The 19496-nt window shown below is 45.7% G+C and overlaps 2 protein-coding genes and 1 long non-coding RNA gene across 4 annotated transcripts in view; 1 reads left to right on the top strand and 2 right to left on the bottom strand.

The window, feature by feature from the left end:
* Positions 1 to 14467, bottom strand: part of NUP188 (nucleoporin 188) — a 41929-nt gene extending 27462 nt beyond the window's left edge. The window contains exons 1-11 of one of the 2 annotated variants that reach the window (XM_006103168.2): positions 14397 to 14467; positions 10585 to 10639; positions 9029 to 9102; positions 6249 to 6333; positions 5385 to 5465; positions 4678 to 4722; positions 3606 to 3698; positions 3340 to 3459; positions 2490 to 2701; positions 1653 to 1767; positions 587 to 787 (exon numbers count right to left, since the gene is read on the bottom strand). In XM_006103168.2, coding sequence (XP_006103230.1) covers positions 587 to 787; positions 1653 to 1767; positions 2490 to 2701; positions 3340 to 3459; positions 3606 to 3698; positions 4678 to 4722; positions 5385 to 5465; positions 6249 to 6333; positions 9029 to 9102; positions 10585 to 10639; positions 14397 to 14428 — 1113 coding nt within the window. In that variant the 5' untranslated portion in view covers positions 14429 to 14467. The remainder of the gene's footprint in view (positions 1 to 586; positions 788 to 1652; positions 1768 to 2489; positions 2702 to 3339; positions 3460 to 3605; positions 3699 to 4677; positions 4723 to 5384; positions 5466 to 6248; positions 6334 to 9028; positions 9103 to 10584; positions 10640 to 14396) is intronic. The other variant, XM_006103169.3, reaches the window with a different exon arrangement.
* A 66-nt stretch (positions 14468 to 14533) lies between these two features.
* DOLK (dolichol kinase) lies at positions 14534 to 16613 on the top strand. The gene has a single exon (XM_006103170.3). It carries the CDS (start codon positions 14843 to 14845, stop codon positions 16457 to 16459), a length of 1617 nt encoding a protein of 538 aa, XP_006103232.1. The 5' UTR covers positions 14534 to 14842; the 3' UTR covers positions 16460 to 16613.
* A 752-nt stretch (positions 16614 to 17365) lies between these two features.
* LOC106694447 lies at positions 17366 to 19301 on the bottom strand. The gene is made up of 2 exons (XR_001345479.2): positions 19147 to 19301; positions 17366 to 18297 (listed from the first exon to the last, which is right to left on the bottom strand). It is a non-coding gene; the product is annotated as an uncharacterized LOC106694447 (long non-coding RNA).
* Between the last annotated feature and the right edge of the window lie 195 nt (positions 19302 to 19496).

The following is a 19496-nucleotide window of genomic DNA, read 5'->3' as shown; positions in this document are numbered from 1 at the left end:
TGTATGTGCTAACATGAACTCTGCAGCTGCCTGAACTGTCACCAAGATAAGTCAAACAGTGCCAACAAGTGGGGCCCGTTGGCTGAGGTTTCATTTCAGATGTCAAAACAAGCTGACTAAACAGTGTCATACAAATTAAGCCTCAACACAAGACTCAAAAGAATGTCTAGTTCATCCTGTTATAACTGAATAAGCACCCCAAAAAGATTTCTCCTGTCAATATGGCCAAAGCTATCGTCTAAGAGATAAACTATACTGGCAAAAAGTCAGACATAGTGGGTTCAAACTATATCCGCCACTAAGTGGCAATTATTCCTGTGGGCAAATTTTATCTCCCTGAATGTCAATTTCCTAATGCAAAAAAACCAGAATGCTAATCTATAGTGCAAAAAAGTGATACAAAGATGAAATAAGATAATGTACCAGAAAGTGATGAGCACAGTGTCTATAAAGGTCAGTTATAATAATATCATCATTATCTACATCACTACTACAATTATTATTACTATTATCATGATTCATTAATAAGCTTCCGCCCTGCTCTTTGCCCATTCTCAAGTTCAAATACCAATAGCCCGAGTCTCACATCATTTCCCCCACTAGACAGTGAGCGAAGTAGTCGGGTCAAGTACTGAAATACATTCAGCTGGATGGCTGTGCCACCTATCTTCCGGACAACACTGCTTGTCTCTTCTGGATTCAGGGTGTGGCGAAGGAGAGCCCAGGCCAAAAGCACTGGGGCATGATGTGGAATGTCCCCAAAGGTCAACATCAAACGGTCCATATCCTAATGAAAAAGGAAAACATCTGTGTCAATAAACAGAAAGAATCAGGACCCTTCCACAGGATCCTTCATTACACATAATTAAAGTCTTCTATTCATCCACGGAGGGCCCTCCCTCATTCTGGTATTTTACTCTTCCCAAACCCCCAGCCACCTCACTAACAGACCCTTCAAGTACTCTCCCTTTTACCCATACTTTTTTTTCCCTCCTGATTTTTAGCAGTCTTAACCTAAGATTATAAAATACATGTTCAGCCGTAGCCGGTTTGGCTCAGTGGACAGAGCGTCGGCCTGCGGACTGAAGGGTCCCAGGTTCAATTTCAGTCAAGAGCATGTACCTGGGTTTTGGGCACATCCCCAGTAGGGGGCGTGCAGGAGGCATCTGATCAATGTTTCTCTCTCATCGATGATTCTAATTCTCTATCCCTCTCCCTTCCTCTCTGTAAAAAATCAATAAAATATATTTTAAAAAAATAAAATACATGCTCAAATAGAGACTCTCCAAATTTCCCCTGATCCTTCTTGAACTTTCTCTGCTTTCTCCTCATTTTCTATCTTTCTAACCATCCCATCTCAAAAGTTCTTCCCCTTTCCTCTTCTTGCACAGGCTCCATATATACAGACCACCTCCCAAAGGTTCTATCCTTGGGCGTCTTTTGTCCTTATATCCTCTCCCTGAGTGACTCCACTCACCCTCACAGATTCCACTATCACCTCTGTGCAGATAATTGAAAAATCCAATCAACTTAACAATGCAGAACCTCAAATTTCACAACAAGAAAAATTTTATGTAAGAGTATAGTTGAGTGGTCAAAAACATACTACTACGAAAGGTCTGCACAAAGGCCAGAGGCTGCTCAAAGTTCACCTGGCAAATAAGCCCATCCTGGGCAAACTGATGCAGTTCTCTTCTGTCATCCAAAGCACACTTGAGCAATGACTCAATATCCATGCCTTCCACCAGGATAAGGGCACTGAAGTAGCTAGAAAGGAAAACAGTATCACGGTGTCATGAATGCTACTCTAACCTCATTGGAAAATAGGTGAAATCTTAAGACACTTCAATATCAAAGAAATTATGATTGAGTTATGTTACATTTTTTCTCACACTAAGTCTTATAAATCCAGGTTGTATTTTACACTTCCAACACATCCCAATTTGACCAGCCACATTTTAAATGCTCAACAGTTAACATGGCTTGTGCCTACCAAAGCACAGATCAAGTCCTGGAGGTTTCTACAGCCACCAATTATATCTGACCTTGATAAACTCTCTGACTGTTCAAGTGTGTATCTTTGTCCTCAGAGGGAACAGACCTCTAAATGTAAATATATCCATTGCCATAAAATTCAAAGTCCATAAACGGATCTCAAAGAGGCAGAAAACAAATCTGCCTTATTTTTCATGGTCTCAGCGTTTGCACAGTGTCTGGCCTGCAATAGGTGCTCAACAAATATTTTGTTGAATGGATGAACCTCTTCGGTGAAGACAGTAAGTAAACTAATAGAATGCCATACTTACTTTGAGAGACCATGTCCTTTCAATCCCAGTCTTTACTCCCTATATGACCTGGAACATGGTAGCACCCATCTATTTCCCCACCCATTAAGTGAAAAGTACTCCTCCCCTCACCCATTCACAGAATCACTATAATATCAATGTAACACTGTACAAGTTCTATGACCTCCATTAATTCAGACTTACCCAATCCGATCCACAAAAGGATCCATGGTCTCATCCACCAGGTGCCTGTTGGTCTGCCTACTACCAAATCCTTGCTCTTTAAACAGCTTGGTTAATACCAATAGGTCACTAGGTGCCATCTCAAAGTATGCATAATAAAGGAAGATAATTTCTAGCAGCATGGACTGTTCCCGAAGGCACTGGACAAACCAGCGAGACACCTGACGCTCAGTCTGCACAACCAATGAAGAAAAAAATGGGAGAGAAATAAAGTCAGATTTACAAACATATTTAAATTTGTAAAGTTATTTTTACCAGGTAATACATGTATAGTAGGCCCCGTTACCCGTGGGGGATACATTCCAAGACCCTCAGTGGATGCCTGAAACCATGGATGGTATTAAACCCTATATATACTATGTTTTTTCCTTGAGAAATTTATGCTTTTGTTGCTATTATAAATGGGCCCTTTTCTTCTATTAAATATTTAAAATACCTATTGTGTTTTGGTTGAATTGTTTTAATAAACACATATCATTGTCAAAACAAAAGATTATAACAATAACATTAGTAATCTATAAATGCAGATTGGCTTTAGATCTAGGATAAAATAATCAGACTAGTGTCACACACTAAATAATGATAATAAGGAAGACAAAATCTTGAGTATAGAGTTCCATTAATCATTAAGAGAATATTTTAGGTAAGAGAGAAAGTAAATGTTTTATCCATATAACATATTTAAATTTTTCTGAAGACTGATAACTTACGTTTTAAGTTTAACAAATGAATAAATAATTTAACTTGGAGCTCTATGAGAAAGAGTATATAATTCTTCTAAGAATTATAAGAGGGTCCAATAAACACATACCATGAGGTTTCCATGTGTCTCCCATGTTGGTGCTTCAGTTCTATAAAGCTCTTCAAACTGCTGTCTATATTTTATAACTAGCTCCTTCTCCAATTTATCAACACAGTCTGCATATTCAACCTTTTAAAAAAAATCCAAAACAGGGTAACTTATACCTAAAGTAAAAGTTAAATATTCAAATAAATATGAGTGTGAATAATATAAAATTATTTAAAAGAGTTGAATTTTACAGGGTAAAGAGAACCAAGAAGACAAAATGGGCTTACCCTATAAGGATGTCTTTCATCTTGGAAATAAGTGAGAAGGTGTAAGACACAACGAAGAATACACATCCTTTCTTCATAATAATAATCTGCAATCTGGGAAAAATATTCAAAATCAGTTACTCACAATTGCATGGGATACTCAATTGTAAATTTATTGATAAAGAGATCACTTAAAGATGTGCATGAAAAAGTTCAATTTATAATCAATCACAGCCCTGGCCAGTGTGGCTCAGTTAGTTGAATGTCATTCCATGCACCAAGAGGTTGCCAGTTCGATTCCTGGTCAGGGTACATACCCGGATTGCAGACTCGATCCCCAAGTAGGGGGCATACAGGAGGCAGCCAATCAATCTTTCTTTCTCATTGATTTTTCTCCCTCTCTCTCCCTCTCCCTTACTCTCTCTCTAAAATCAATAAAAACATATTTTTAAAAAATAAAATAAAATAAAACCAATCACAGAAATGGAAACAGTATTAGGCCAAAAAGAAAGCAAAAGACCTTCATGAATGGGATACAGGTAAAGTCATGCAAGATAAAAGCAATTACTTAATAATATAAACAAATTTTTCTAGCAGTTAGAGCATTCAAGTAATACACAATACTATAAACTGACAGCCAAATATATGACAGCAAATATAAAAACACCACTGATGTATGTCCTAATTCCTTATAACTAATGTACTTAGTTCTCACTAGATACCAAATAGGAAACTACTTCAGAAGTCATGATAAAATTCCATTTTAAAATCAGATCCTGGGTGAGAAGGTTGCTTTGGGAGGAAGGGGGAGTTAAAGAAATACAAATTAATCCTGTTGCATTTAGATCTAGAGAAAAAATATCCATTAACCAGTTCTCACCCCCAATGACTGAAGAATCTCCTTTGGAAAAAGAGCTCGGCTGGTTCCAGTGGATTAAAAACCTCTTGTTTCACAAAACAAGTAATAAGCTTCCTCATTAGGACCTCAATGCTTACCCAACAAGAGTTAAAGGCAGCAATGCTCAGGAAAACAAGGTCAAGGAACCGGTACCCAATTTTACATAGAAGAACGGAAATGGTGACTACTACTGACCTTCAGGATTAAGGCCTGGCTCTGCCTCTCATCTTGCAGTACCACCTGAAGGAAAAAAGAAAAGCCAGGAAGCCACCTTATTAGCAATACTAAATTCACACACACAAAAAGGTAAACATGTTCACCTCACCCTTCAAGATTATAATTGCCCATTCATTTCTGCAAACATTTTACCCAACTAAATATTCAAGTCTGTGCTCAAATCCCTGCCCCCCTCCTCTGGCTTTAGTTTCCTCATATATATAACTAGAGGCCCGGTGCACAAATTCGTGCACAGGTGGAGTCTAGCCCACCCCCATCGGGGCTGTTCGGGCTGGGCCAGCTGAGGGGAGAGGCCATGGAAGGTTGGCCGGCCGGCCCTGCGCCCTGGTCGAACTCTGGGTGGAGGGGACAATTTGCATATTAGCTTTTTATTATATAGGATGAGAAACCAGACAGGCTAAATGTTGTTCTAGGTCCATTTCAGCTCTAATATCCTGAGACTCTGATGAACATGTCAGTATTTGACCCCTCCCCACCTTCAAGTCTGAGCACCGACCTCAGCTTAAGCATCTGTTTTTTTAGGCCTTTAAACAGTCTTTCCTGAAAGTGGCTTTATCTGATTACCTACCTCTGTTGCAAGGAACTGGTACCAAAACCTTAAATTATCTAAAACTAACAAGGAAAAGGATAAAGGCAAGAGAATGGAGCTGAACATAACCACAAACCTTTAGTAAGTCCCGAGTACCTCTGTAATCCTCTTGAAGGTAACACTGGAGTAACTGCACACTCTGTTCTTCGTCAAGACCCTGAAACACAGAGGTCATAAGTGGGGAACAGTCACCTCAGCTCAGAAATCATATATCGGATGCAAAGCATTCTAAAGATTTGTCCTCTGGAATGAACACAGAACTTGAATAAACAAAAATCCTTTTAAAGATTTCATACAACATAACAATTTTAACTGAAATAGGAGAAAAAAGGAGCAAGTCACAGGCACGTAATTTATGTGACAAATGTAAATGCCAGAAACAACTGTGCTCATTCATCAAGCACATTAATACAGCAGCAGACAGTCTCTGGGTTTCCAAAATTAAAAGGAAACAGCTACATATTTAAATACAGTTTAGTCCAGTGGTCGGCAAACTCATTAGTCAACAGAGCCAAATATCAACAGTACAACGATTGAAATTTCTTTTGAGAGCCAAATTTTTTAAACTTAAACTATATATGTAGGTACATTGTTATTAACTTAATTAGGGTACTCCTAAGGCCTAGGAAGAGCCACACTCAAGGGGCCAAAGAGCCGCATGTGGTTCGCGAGCCGCAGTTTGCCGACCACGGGTCTAGTCAATTTAAAGAACATCACGTGTATGCTGAAGAAAACACTATGATATACAGTATATGTGCCAGGCAACTGGATTTGTAGCTCAATGTCAGAAGAGTTGCAATCTAGATATTTTTAAAACACAGTATTCAATTTAATCTCCAAAACTGAAGTAAACTGAATTTCCACTAATAATCACTAACAATAAAACCATGCACATCCATACTCCAGGTAATAAATTGAGCCAATGCTAACTTTTACTTACCAAAAACTTGCTGATTCGTAAACCCAGTTCCTTCAGTGGTGAAGGTACATCTTTTTTAGCTTTCACTTTTTCAGCTGAATTTGGACTATGAAAAGAACAATGAATCATTTCCTCATTCTCAGTAACCCTCTGGGGGTTAAAATAAAAATACTTCAAGATATTTTTACTACAGACCTATTTTTGCCCTTTAAGTGACTACAAAATACACACACACACACAAGTTCATTGCTACAGACTTTATAACACAGAACTATTTATGCCTAGGTAATAAATATAGTTTAGGTCTGTTACAAATGATAGCTATAACAATAGTATTTATAAATGAGAGTTACATTAATTATTTTTTATCCTTACAACTACTCTGAAAGGTAAATATTACTATCCCCATTTTACAAATGGAATTACCAACACTCAGAAAACAACTTACCAAAAATCCCACAGCTAATAAAATGTTGAGGTGAAATTTAAGACCAGGTGTTAGTATATATACATATATTACCTAGCTCTGTCCACTGAGAAGGCCTAGAAGCTATGACACCCCACCCCATGCCCATTGCAGCAGTGAGCACACCCAGCATCCAGATCTTGGTTTCCAATACCATTCTCTAATAAAAGGCACCAGGAATCCTTGGTGAAATGGTTGATCTAGAGCTGGGGTGGAGAAAATACTAGATGAACCTGGAACATCTTGTAATGCCAGAAAGTAAAGAAAATACTCAGGAAACAAAAGGAGGGCACAGCCCTGACCGGTTTGGCTCAGTGGATAGAGCATCGGCCTGCGGACTGAAGGGTCCCAGGTTCAATTTCGGACAAGGACATGTACCATGGTTGCAGGCACATCCCCAGTAGGGGGTGTGCAGGAGGCAGCTGATCGGTGTTTCTCTCTCATCAATGATTCTAACTCTCTATCCCTTTCCCTTCCTCTCTGTAAAAAATCAATAAATTTTTTTTTTTTTCTTAAAAAGGAGGGCACATGTCAAAAGGTCACAGAAGCCAATCTAAAAAAACTTCCACTGGCCAAAGCTGGAACAGGTATAAACAAGTATAAACTAAATATACACGAATTCCTAGTGATAGAAATGAATAAACAGACAGACAGACAAATAAGTAAATAGGAGAAAAAGTCCAAATAATATACATAGGTACTACTCCCTTTAGAAGGTGAAGTTTAATTCCACTATACCCCTACCTTGAGAGTGGCTATATTTAGTGACTCGCTTCCAAAAAATAGGGGACAGAGAGAGAAAAAAGTGACTTTACAGAGGAGAAACTTGGCAAATGCTACCTTAGCCAAGGGAGCAAAGTTAACATCACCAGTGATTTCATATGGATAACTCTTTCAATACGTATCCTCTATTATGATGTGGTAAGAATGGTACTTTACCTTTCTGAATTCTTCTCCAAAACCCACAACCTAATCTAATAATAGGAGAAACATCAAACAAATCCAAATTGAGGGCATTTTATAAAATATTTGATCAGTCCTCCTCAAAACTATTCAGGTCATGAAAATCAAAAAAAGACTGAGATACTGTCAAACTAAGAGCTTAGAAGACATGACAGCTGAATGCAATGTGGTACCCTGCATTGATCATACAACAGAAAGAAGACATTAAAGAAAAAATTTGGGGGTGTTAAATTCAAATAAAGCCAACAGTTTAAAAAAAAAAATTCTGTTAAACTTCAACTCCCATGTACCAGAAAGGGAACTTTTGTCTTTAAAAAAAAAAGAAACTAATGCCCTAAATGCCTAGTCTGTGAACTAAAGCATGTTGTTGTTGGATTTTTATAGAGACTCTCACATTTCACAGAAAATCCACAACACAAAGGCTAGTATAAAGTTAAACAATAAGTTCTGAAAGAGGCAACATAGAATGATGGTTAAGAACACAGACACTGGAGTAAGACTGCCAGGTTTGAATCCTGGTTCTACCACTTACTAGCTGTGTGACCTTGGGCAAGTTACTTAACCTCTTTGTGCCTCAGTTTCCCCATCTGTAAAATGGAAACAATAATAAAAGTACCTAAATGTGATAATATGGTGATTATCTTTTTTTAAGTTCATATACTTTAGATACATAGTAAAGTATTTACAGATAAAATAACTGTAATGATGTCTGTGAGTTACTTCAAAATAATTATGGGGGAAGGGTTAACAGATGAACAAAACAAAAAAAAGTTCTTCACTAACCTAAGAGAATGAAGGTGGAAAGTGAAGATGGAATAAAATCAACAGATGTTCAGAAGCAGAAGGGAAATGGGGGTGCTTGGGAACTACAATGCATAACACAGTGAGATCTGGACTAGGAATTAAGGTAAAAGAGTCTAGTCCTTCCTACAGGTATGGTCTTTTCTTCTGTTTTAACTACTTTATTTTTCCACTTCCCAGTAAAAAACAAAACAAAAAAAACTTACATTCACCTCCAAAATAAAAATTGTTCGCTGTTATATTCCAGCATTTGGTGCTGACAGTGCCTCACACAATTCGGACCAAAATATATATTTGAATACTTAACTGAATATTTAATAAACCTTCATCCCCAGACACTACAGTTATATAACTGGATTCAACAATACTGTATTTTTAGAAGGAATTTCCCTTTCTTTATAAAGACAGGTTTCCACTGGTTTCCTTTAAAGAGACAATTTGGTTTCTACTGGTAACCAAATTGTATTCTCTCTGATCTACCCAACCCAGCAATACCATTCATGAAAATGGTTTCATCTATACCAGCTTCTTCAGGGGAATTACTCTAAGCAGATGCTTATGATAGCCATACCTGGGAGGTTTATAGTATGAAAGTCCTTCTAATAGCCGCTGCCAATGTTTATTCAGTTCTGCCTCAATCTGATTCTGGAAAAGAACAAGGAAATAATACAAATGCAATTTTAATCAGACTTCAGGATCACAGTGATGATTACATATTCCTTTCAGTCTTATTTTTAAAGCCAGCTGGTGTGGCTCAGTGGTTGAGCACCGACCTATGAACCAGGCGGTCACGGTTGGATTCCTGTTCAGGGCACATGCCTGGGTTACAGGTTCCATCCCCAGTAGGGAGCGTGCAGAAAGCAGCCGATTGATGATTCTCTTTCATCAACAGTGTTTCTGTCTCTCTCTCCCTCTCCCTTCCTCTCTCTGAAATCAATAAAAACACATTAAAAATTTATTTTGAAAATAAAAAGAAGTGTTCTTCCCCAGTTGAAATCATTTTGAATAGAGAATTTTATAGCCTTTTCTTTGCTTAACATTCTAACATAATGATTTCACCTTATTATGAAAATCTTGATAAACGTTAAGTGATTGCATATTTTATTAAGTGGCTAGATCATAATTTATTTACCATTCTTCTAATGTTAGCTACACTTAAGCTGACGGTAATTCCTTATTAATATAAATAATGCTATGGTTAAGAGCTTTGTGCACAAAGCCTTTCCAGGATTTTTTTCTTTTAAAAGATAGTCCTTGCCCTAGCCGGTGTGCTCAGTGGTTGGAGCATCAGACTATGCACCAAAGGCCGTGGGTTCGATTCCCCGTCAAGGGCATCCACCTGGGTTGCAGGTTTGCTCCCTGCCCGTAGTCGGAGTGTGTGCAGGAGGCAACCAGTCGATATGTTTCTCTCACATCAGTGTTTCTCTCTGTGTCTTTCTCCCCTCTCCCTCCTTCCCTTCCACTTTCTCTGGAAAGCAATGGAAAAAATATCCTCAGGTGAGGATAACAAAAAAAAAAAAAAAATGATGCAGTCCTAGAAGTGGAATTATGAGATGAAGACATATCAAAAAATGTTAAGGCTCTAAAAAAGGTGTTATCGTTCCTTTTATTAATTACAATAACATCAACAATAGTAATAATTGAATGTCATCTTAACATTTTACCATCACAGGGTCAGAACACTAGAGGATCAATATGAAGAACTGTCCTTTATTGATTATATACTTGAAAATGTCCTAGAAACCACAGTCTCTCTGACCTAAGGAGCTATCTAAATGGAAAAAGGAGAAAAGGCAAGTAAAGTATGAGACAGAAAAAGCCTGAGAATCTTTTTAGCCTGAGGTAGCAGGACAGTATTTATACCCTGACCCTGAGCAGCCAATCAAGCAGCACTGTTATCTTTTCAGAAAAGGAATCACTAAGGAACAAAGAGAGGCGCAGATTTAGAAAACTTTTAGCAGCGAGATTATAAGACACACTACATTTCAGCAGAGAAAAAATATATATATAAAGTTTTAGAATTTAAAAAATGTGTTTACTTCCTACTTCAAAGAGAAGGCACTTTAAAAAAAAAAATACAAACTGCACAAAGATCCATAGAATCCACTCAAGAACACCACCACTTACCAGTTCTCTCAGAGCTGACCTTCCAAGCAGAATTGTCCACAGTTCTCTGCTGCTCCTGAAAAAGGACAGAAAGCAGACTGAACTAAGCTATCTCACAGCTATTTTTTTTTCTCACAGCTATTTTATCTATTCTCTAAAGCAAAAAGCTCAATGAACAAAACAACTTGTTAGTATTTTGGACAGTAATCCTATTATATTCTTAGAAGTTTGATGTTCAAAATAAAAATTAAAAAACTAAAATAGAGTCCTAGTTGGTTTGGCTCAGTGGATAGAGCGTCAGCCTGTGGACTGAAGGGTCCCAGGTTGGATTCCCAGCAAGAACACATGTCCTGGTTGCGGGCTCAATCCCCAGTAAGGGGCGTGCAAGAGGCAGCCGATCAATGATTTTCTATCATCATTGATGTTTCTATCTCTCCCTCTCCCTTCCTCTCTGAAATTAATACAAATATTTTTTTAAAAAAAGAAAATTAGTATTTGATCATAACAAGAATCAACACTTATTAAGCAGTTGTAATTGTCAGGCACTGAACACCTTGTCTTATTGAATATGGACAACTTATGAGGCAGATACTGTTATTATCCCCATTATTTCATCCGAAAACTAAGGTTTAAGAGTGGTTAAATAAGTTGCCTAACATCACAAAGCCAATACATAATGGAGCCAGAGCTTGAACCCAGGTTTGCACAACTCCAGAGTTGACTCATTGCATTACACTGCTTCAAGGTGCACCAAAGAACTCATCCTACAAGCAAAGACTGAGGTGAAGCTTTCTGTTCTACAGTGGCATACCATACCCATAATACAGGGCTGGCACATAGGAGAGGCTCAAAAATACATGCTGACGAATGACTATCAAAGGAGGAAAAGACCCTTTTAGACCTATAATCTAATTGGAAGAGGAAAATTAGAAAAAACAAGTATCTGCAGAAGTGCCAAGAGAAGGCAGAATAAAAGAGAAAATGGTAGTTTAACAGGAAGGGAATCCTTGTGGAAATGAATGTTACTGGCTCCTCAATTCCTACACATTTACTGGTCTAGGAATAATGGGAATAAATCTAGAACTTCATGATGCTCATACACTTAGTATTCGGATTGACAAAGGATGTTAAGCACACATGACACTATCAGCAAGTAATGAAGAGCTAAATCCTAACAAACACTCCAAAGGAATATAATCTTCTAAGACAAAAAGAGTCAGAGGAGAGAAAGATCACTGGGAACTGAGCCAACGACTAGTGAGAGACTTCACCTCAAATAGGGACTTGAAGGTTTAAGCAGGGTGACTCTCAGGACACAAGACATGGCTGGAACTGTGACATCCAAGCCAAAACTCAGGGAAGCATCTTCCATATATATTTTCATAAACAAAATATGTGCTATCATGTCTCATTTATTTACAGAAATATATTTGAGCTAAGTATCTGTAGGAGAAACTAAGGAACCGAAATCAAATAACTTGCCTGAAGGGTAAAGTTAAAAATTTTATTGACTTCCAGGCCAATGTTCTAGCAGACACCATGGAACTCCATTCCTAAATGAGCCGGAGTCCACGGAAACGGGACATTCTCTTCCTTAGAGAGGTCCCGGTCCCTGGAAAACTGGGTGAACGCTGCTGGGGGGTTAGGAATAATAGTCTCTACAGCTGCGCCTTTAGGTGGAAAGCTGAGGTACAGCCCACCCACTGAGGAGCTTTTTTTAAAAAATATATTTTATTGATTTTTTACAGAGAGGAAGGGAGAGGGATAGTTAGAAACATCGATGAGAGAGAAACATCGATCAGCTGCCTCCTGCACACCCCCTACCGGGGATGTGCCTGCAACCAAGGTACATGCCCTTGACTGGAATCGAACCCGGGACCCCTCAGTCCGCAGGCCGACGCTCTATCCACTGAGCCAAACCGGTTAGGGCTGAGGAGCTCTTTTAAGAAAGTTATTTCCACATGAAGACAATAAACAAAAGTGGTCACTGCTTGCCTGGCCTGCATTTCTCAGTGGTTAGAGCATTGGCGGAGCACCAAAGCGTCCAGGGTTCGATTCCTGGTCAAGGGCATGTACCTGGCGTGCAGGTCGGGGCGCATGCAGGGGGCAACCAAGCAATGTTTCTCCTCCCCCCTTCCCTTCCACTCTCTCAAAAAAAAAAAAAAAAAATCAATGGGAAAAATATCCTCAGGTGAGGATTAACAACAAAAAAGAAAGTGGTCCCTGCCCAGGGATACTCCGACTCCACAGAGGAGGTTCATCGCTCTTGCATGACTTAAGCAGAAAGCTTTCACACCACCATCTTTTTTAGCACAGGTACACCATTCCGTCGTCTATAAACACATTAACTGAAGAACACGGGAAATACCAAAAACGCCAATATTCAAAGGGAGTTTCTGCCAAACCCCGACCGAGCTTCCCGGAGCCAGACTGCTCCGGGAGTGTCCCCTGTCCGACTCCGGCCACCCGCATGGACCACGCACTGGCTTCCGGCGCTCAGCCACCGCGGGGCTGTCCAGAGGACTCGCACCTGGGGAGACACCAGGCTGGCTGTCCGCAGGCACCGGGGCGGGAGATTAAAAGGGTTTTGGTCGCGACCCGTAGGCCTGGCACAGACGGGTGCTGCGCCGCCGCCACGGCCGCCACGGGCCTCGCGCACAAAGGAAGAGGTCTCCTGAGCCGGCCGCGAGCAGAGCAGCGTCTCCAGCCCGCGGGTCATGTCTTCGCCTTCAGGTACGAGTCCGGCAGGGCTGCCAGGACGATCAAAGCATTTCCCACGCAGACCCACGCGGCTCTTCCATTCCAGAACGCGCCTCGCCCTGCGGGAGCTAGACGGCACCCAAGCGCCACAGTGACCACGACGCCGCCTGTGGCTAAGAGCTGACGGGAAGCAGCTGAGGAGGGCAAAGCCCACGGGTCCGCACGGCCCAGCAGGCCCGGGGCCGGCCGGTGCGGGAGGCGGGTCAGAGAGGGTGGTCGGTCCCGAATAGGTACCATAGGTACCGAGAGCCTGCCGCCTGCCCTCCTGGGGGGTAAGGGCACCGCGGGCAGGAGAAAGGCAGGGACGGCGCTGGCCGGGGCAGTGCTCTGAGGAGGGCGGGAGGGAGCACGGAGGCCTGCACGCTGCACCGCGGGGACGGGGCGGGAGCCCCCACGTTCCGGTCCAGAGCGGGATGTGAGTCAGCTGTCAGTCAGCAGCGCCTCACGGAGCGGCGGGAACTCGGAGCGCACGGAACGCGCCTCCCGCAAGAACGGTTTCTTTTCCCGGTTCCATCTTCCCGTCCCAGAGCCCAGCGCGGTGCCCGGCACCTCGTGGGGGAGCTGGGCTGGTCGGCTGACGGAACCGCCGCCGGAGAACATGTCTGGACGGATGAATGGAAGGCTGCGCGGGGAGAGAGGGCAGTAACGGCAGGGGTGGCGCGGCGCCACGCGAGGCACCGGGGAACCGGGGAGCGTCGCCAGGGTCGCGAACGGGGGCTGCCCCGTGCGACCGCGGAGCGTCACGCCGGACGAGGAAGCGCGGCGGAGAGGTGGAGGGGGCCGAGGGACGCGCCCTTGGGGAGAGGGAAGGAAGGGAGAGGGATGGGTGAGGAGCCCGGGGGCCGGCGCCGAGGGGAGGGCTGCGGCACCGGCCCCTCCTCGGAGAAGTCGCCTCAGATCCCCGCGCGCGGGGACCGTTTGGACGTGACCGCCTCCCGCCTCGGCGCCCATTCACCTGGCCGGGCTTCGCCCCGCTAGCGCCGCCACATCCCGCTCCCCACTCCTGCCCCGTTTCCACTCGGCCTCGAGCCCACGCCTCACAGCCGCCCCGGCCGAATCGGCCCGCTCCGCACCTCACACACAGCTCGCCGGCGGCAGCCGCCATCTTCGCGCGCCCGCGCGCGCACCCGCCCCGCCCCCAAGCGCCGTGCCCACGTGACCACTCGCCTCCCAACGGGCGCGTGGACGGGGCTTTGCGTCACGTGACAGCGGGGCGGAGCCAAGATGGCGACTCCGAGGGAGGTTAAGATCGCGCGGCTAAGGCACCCGAGGCTGTGATGAAGGCAGCGGAGTGGCAGCTTCTGCGCAGTAGGTGGGAGATGGTGGCGGGGGACCGGGCAGCAGCCCCCAGGCGTCAGAGGACGCCCGACAGTGGAGCTTGCGTCCTCGCGGCTGGAGAACGAAGAGAGAAGGTGCCGGCCGCGTGAAGCTGCGGCTCTCCGCCTGGCAGGGCTTGAGGGGCTCAAAGTCCAAGGCGTCGCTAGTCACCCCGGTGTGTCCGGGTCCCCGGTCTAGAGACATGACCCGACAGCGCGCCCCGCGGGCCCCGGGGCCGGGAGCGCCGCTGAGCGGGTCGTTGCTGGCCGAGGCGGCGGTGGTGTTCGCCGTGGTGCTGAGCATTCACGCGGCGGTGATGGACCGGTACTCGTGGTGCGCCGTGGCCCTCGCGGTGCAGGCCTTCTACGTCCAGTACAAGTGGGACCGGCTGCTGCAGCAGGGGAGCGCCGTCTTCCAGTTCCGAATGTCCGCCAACAGCGGCCTGCTGCCCGCGGCGATGGTCATGCCTTTGCTCGGACTGGTCATGAAGGAACGCTGCCAGGCCGCCGGGAACCCCTACTTCGAGCGCTTTGGCATCGTGGTGGCGGCCACCGGCATGGCCGTGGCCCTCTTCTCGTCGGTGTTGGCCCTGGGCATCACTCGCCCGGTGCCCACCAACACGTGTGTCATCGCGGGCTTGGCCGGCTGTGTCATCACGTATATCATGAAGCACTCGCTGCGGGTGGGCGAGGTCATCGAGGTCCTGGAGGTCCTTTTGATCTTCGTCTACCTCAACATGATCCTGCTGTACCTGCTCCCCCGCTGCTTCACTCCCGGGGAGGCGCTGCTGGTGTTGGGGGGCATCAGCTTCCTGCTCAACCAGCTCATCAAGCGCTCCCTGACCGTGGTGGAAAGCCAGGGCGACCCGGTGGACTTCCTCCTGCTGGTGGCAGTGACGGGGATGGTCCTCATGGGCATCATCTTCAGCGCCCTCTTTGTCTTCATGGACTCGGGGACCTGGGCCTCCTCCATCTTCTTCCACCTGATGACCTGTGTGCTGGGGCTCGGCGTGGCCCTGCCCTGGCTCTATCGGCTCATCCGGAGGAACCCCCTGTTCTGGCTTTTTGAATTCCTCTTCCAGACAGAAACCCGCCTCTACCTCCTAGCCTACTGGTCTCTGCTGGCCGCCTTTGCCTGCCTGGTGGTCGTGTACCAGAATGCCAAGCGGTCATCTTCCGAATCCAAGAAGCACCAGGCCCCCACCATTACCCGGAAATATTTCCACTTCATTGTGGTCGCCACCTACGTCCCAGGTATCATCTTTGACCGACCACTGCTCCACGTGGCCGCCACTGTGTGTCTGGCAGTCTTCATCTTTCTAGAGTATGTGCGCTATTTCCGCATTCGGCCCCTGGGCCACACTCTGCGCAGCCTCCTCTCCCTCTTCCTGGATGAACGGGACAGCGGACCGCTCATCCTGACACACATCTACCTACTCCTGGGCATGTCTCTTCCCATTTGGCTGATCCCCAGGCCCTGTACACAGAAGGGTAGCCTGGGAGGAGCGAGAGCCCTAGTCCCCTATGCCGGCGTCCTGGCTGTGGGTGTGGGTGACACTGTGGCCTCCATCTTTGGCAGCACCATAGGGGAAATCCGCTGGCCCGGAACCAAAAAGACTTTCGAGGGGACCATGACATCTATATTTGCCCAGATCATTTCTGTAGCTCTCATCTTAATCTTTGACAGTGAAGTGGACATAAACCACAGTTATGCTTGGATTTTGGGGTCCATCAGCACAGTGTCCCTCCTAGAAGCATACACTACGCAGATAGACAATCTCCTTTTGCCGCTCTATCTCCTGATATTGCTGATGGCCTAGCTGTTGTGCAGCAGCAATGAAGGAAATAGGGACATGGAGAGAACAAATGGTCCCCACAGCGGCCAGCCACTTGGGCATAAAGAAGCAAGGGGTGAGAAGCAGATTTGATTTTTCAGTTGATTCAGATTCAAAATAAAAATTAAAGCTCTCCTGGTTTTAGTGTTGCTGATATTAAAAAGCAAAAGGACAGCCCAGCTGGTGCAGTTCAGTGGTTGAGCGTCGACCTATGAACCAGGAGGTCACAGTTTGATTCCCGGTCAGGGCACATGCCCAGGTTGTGGACTTGATCCCCAGTGGGGGGTGTGCAGGAGGTAGCTGATCAATGATTCTCTATCATCATTGATGTTTCTATCTCTCTCTCGAAATCAAAATATATTTAAAAAAAAAAAAGACTTAAAGGATGGTGCAACGACTCAACTTCAGTGTGCTATGGGTCCCTGCCTCTCATCTTGCAATCCTCAGAGGGGGCGGGAGTGGACACTGGAGGCCATATTGCATAATGGTTAACACTTCAGGCTCTCTGTCAAACTAAACCGGTCAATCCTTGGCTGTACCACTTCTTTTTTTAAAAATAGATTATTTCAGAGAGGAAGGAAGAGGGAGAGAGAGATAGAAACATCAATGATGAGAGAGAACCATTGATCAGCTGCCTCTAGCACACGCCCTACTGGGTTTTGAGCTCGCAACCCGGGCATGTGCCCTGACAGGGAATCGAACCTGGGACCCTTCAGTCTGCAGGCCAACGCTCTATCCACTGAGCCAAACTGGCCAAGGCAGCTGTACCACTTCTTAACTGTGTGACTGGCTTTACCATTCTGTGTGAATGACCCACATCCCAGGTGGTTCAGGGTTCGTGCTCTGGAGAAGGGCCGCTCGCGCAAATGACAGAGTCGAGACAAGAAATAATAATTTGGAAATTGGGGGGCCAGGCGGGAGCCCAATGCAAGAGGAAGGACTCCGCTTGTGCTCAGGCCTTGCCATCCTTTAATTCAGTTTGGGATACACCTATAGCCCTTAAGCAAGTTCCAGTAACAGGCAGACTATCTTATCAATAAGGATTTACATGACTGGTGGGGAAGTTGCTTCAGCTACCATGGTCGGTGCATAGCTCTGCCCTTTGCCAGGACTCAAGGGACACCAGCATTTCGGGCTCCTTGTCCACACCTCTCTGCTAGTGAAGACAAAAGGCGGCTTCCCACAATTCTGGGCCTCAGTTCTCTGCAAGATGGGAATAAGCCTGCACCTCACAGAGTGCTGTGAGGATCTGATGAGGTGAGGTGTGTATAGTGTCCAGCCCGGGCCCACACATCACAAGCAATCAGTAGGGAAAGTGTCATCCTTACGCAAGGCCAGTCCTCTCGGCAAGCCAGTGGCTGTACTTCTGTTGGTTATACTTGGAGACCAGAGTGACCTTGGCTTTATTTGGAGAAGAACCCAAGAGGAAAATAGCCAAATGCATGTGGTTCCTCCCGTGTGGGCTAGGAAGAGCTTATGAGGAAGGGCTGGGGGAAGAGGAGCAACTTCTCCCCACTTTCACCCGCCTGGCAGGGAGGGGCCAGCAGGAAGAGGAGAGAACTTGGGCCCAGTAAGGCCAGAAGCCAGGAGGGAGCTCTGGGGAGCTCGTGGGATTACTGCCACGTCCTTTCCCTCAGAGAAGTATTGAGACATTCCTCTGGGGCTCGAAGAGGACAAACCCTTCCCTTCTCTCAGACTCCCTTCTGCTGGCCCAGGAGGTGGCCACATGGCGGGGAAGAGCAGCGGCTTCGCCTCGCCTCCTTGTGGTCTTGGGAAAGGGCTCTGTCCTTCGTGCCTTGGCGTGTCCATGCATACAGCGGGGGCTGGAAACAAGCTCACAAACCCATACGGCCGCTGAGGCCAGGCAGGGAACGCAGTGACGGAGGACGGGAAGTGGGGTGCAGAGAGCACACGCGCCTCTAAGGCTCAGCCAGTTGTCAGCACGCTAGACCACTGGCCCAGTGCTGTTGACCTGTTCTTTCAAGGAAGCTTGGCAATCTTACTGTTTTGTGAAATGGCTCAATTTAAAAAGATGTTTATAAAAATGCCAAGGTGCCCTACCTGGTTTGGCTCAGTGGATAGAGCAGCCTGGGGATTGGAGGGTCCCGGGTTTGATTCCAGTCAAGGGCACATGCCCGGGTTTCAGGCTCTATCCCCAGTAGGGGGTGTGCAGGAGGCAGCTGATCAATGAGTCCCTCTCATCATTGATGTTTCTCTCTCTACCCCTCTCCCTTCCTCTCTGAAATAAATAAACAATATTTTTTAATATAAATAAAAATGCCAAGGCCCAGACAAAACACAACTGTGGTCTGCCATCAGCTAGTAGCCCCTGATTTGCAATCTCCAGGCCAGACCCCAGCTAAACAGGATCTGGATTTGGTAGTTGTTCCTGCAAAAGGTCTGGGCGCCTGCCAGCCAATCCCAAGCAGAAGGGCCAGAGAGGGGAAGGGCCTGGCCAGAGAGAGGAAGGGCCTGGCCTGAGGTTAAGAAGGTATTTAGTCACAGAGCCAGGACCAGAATCTGGGACTAGTTTCCCAGCCCTGGTAGTCTCTCCTCCCCCCCACCCCCCCGCAGCCCCACCCCCCACCCCCCACAGGTGAGGAGCACAGGCTGTGGGTCAGGCTGAGCTCCTGAACAACTGAACAGCTGTGTGACCTGCACAGGTCACTTACCCTGTGAACGTGGATGGTAAGAGCACCTGCCTCTAAGGTCCATCGGGGTGAGGACTCAGTGAGACGCAGCAGGTGAGCTCTTGGCACAGCGAGCGAGTGCCCACGAAATGTGAGTTGTTAGGGAATCACAGGCCTCACCAGCAGGGCTGGGATGCCTGGCATGGTTTACAGCAGGGCCCTCATTTTGACAACATGTCCGCTGGGGAAAGAAGGGTCGAGAAGCCGCATTGGGAAGTCATTTTTATTCAGTGCCTTGCGCTGTAATAGTGTTCTGTCTGAGGGGAGAAGAGGAAGAAGCTGGCAGAGGCTGCCTCTAGAGCAGTGGTTCTCATCCTTCCTAATGCCGTGAC

This window comes from Myotis lucifugus, unplaced genomic scaffold (genome assembly GCF_000147115.1).
Source record: "Myotis lucifugus unplaced genomic scaffold, Myoluc2.0 scaffold_465, whole genome shotgun sequence".
In the NCBI taxonomy this organism is placed as follows: domain Eukaryota; kingdom Metazoa; phylum Chordata; class Mammalia; order Chiroptera; family Vespertilionidae; genus Myotis; species Myotis lucifugus.
This window is presented reverse-complemented; position numbering and strand designations above follow the sequence as displayed.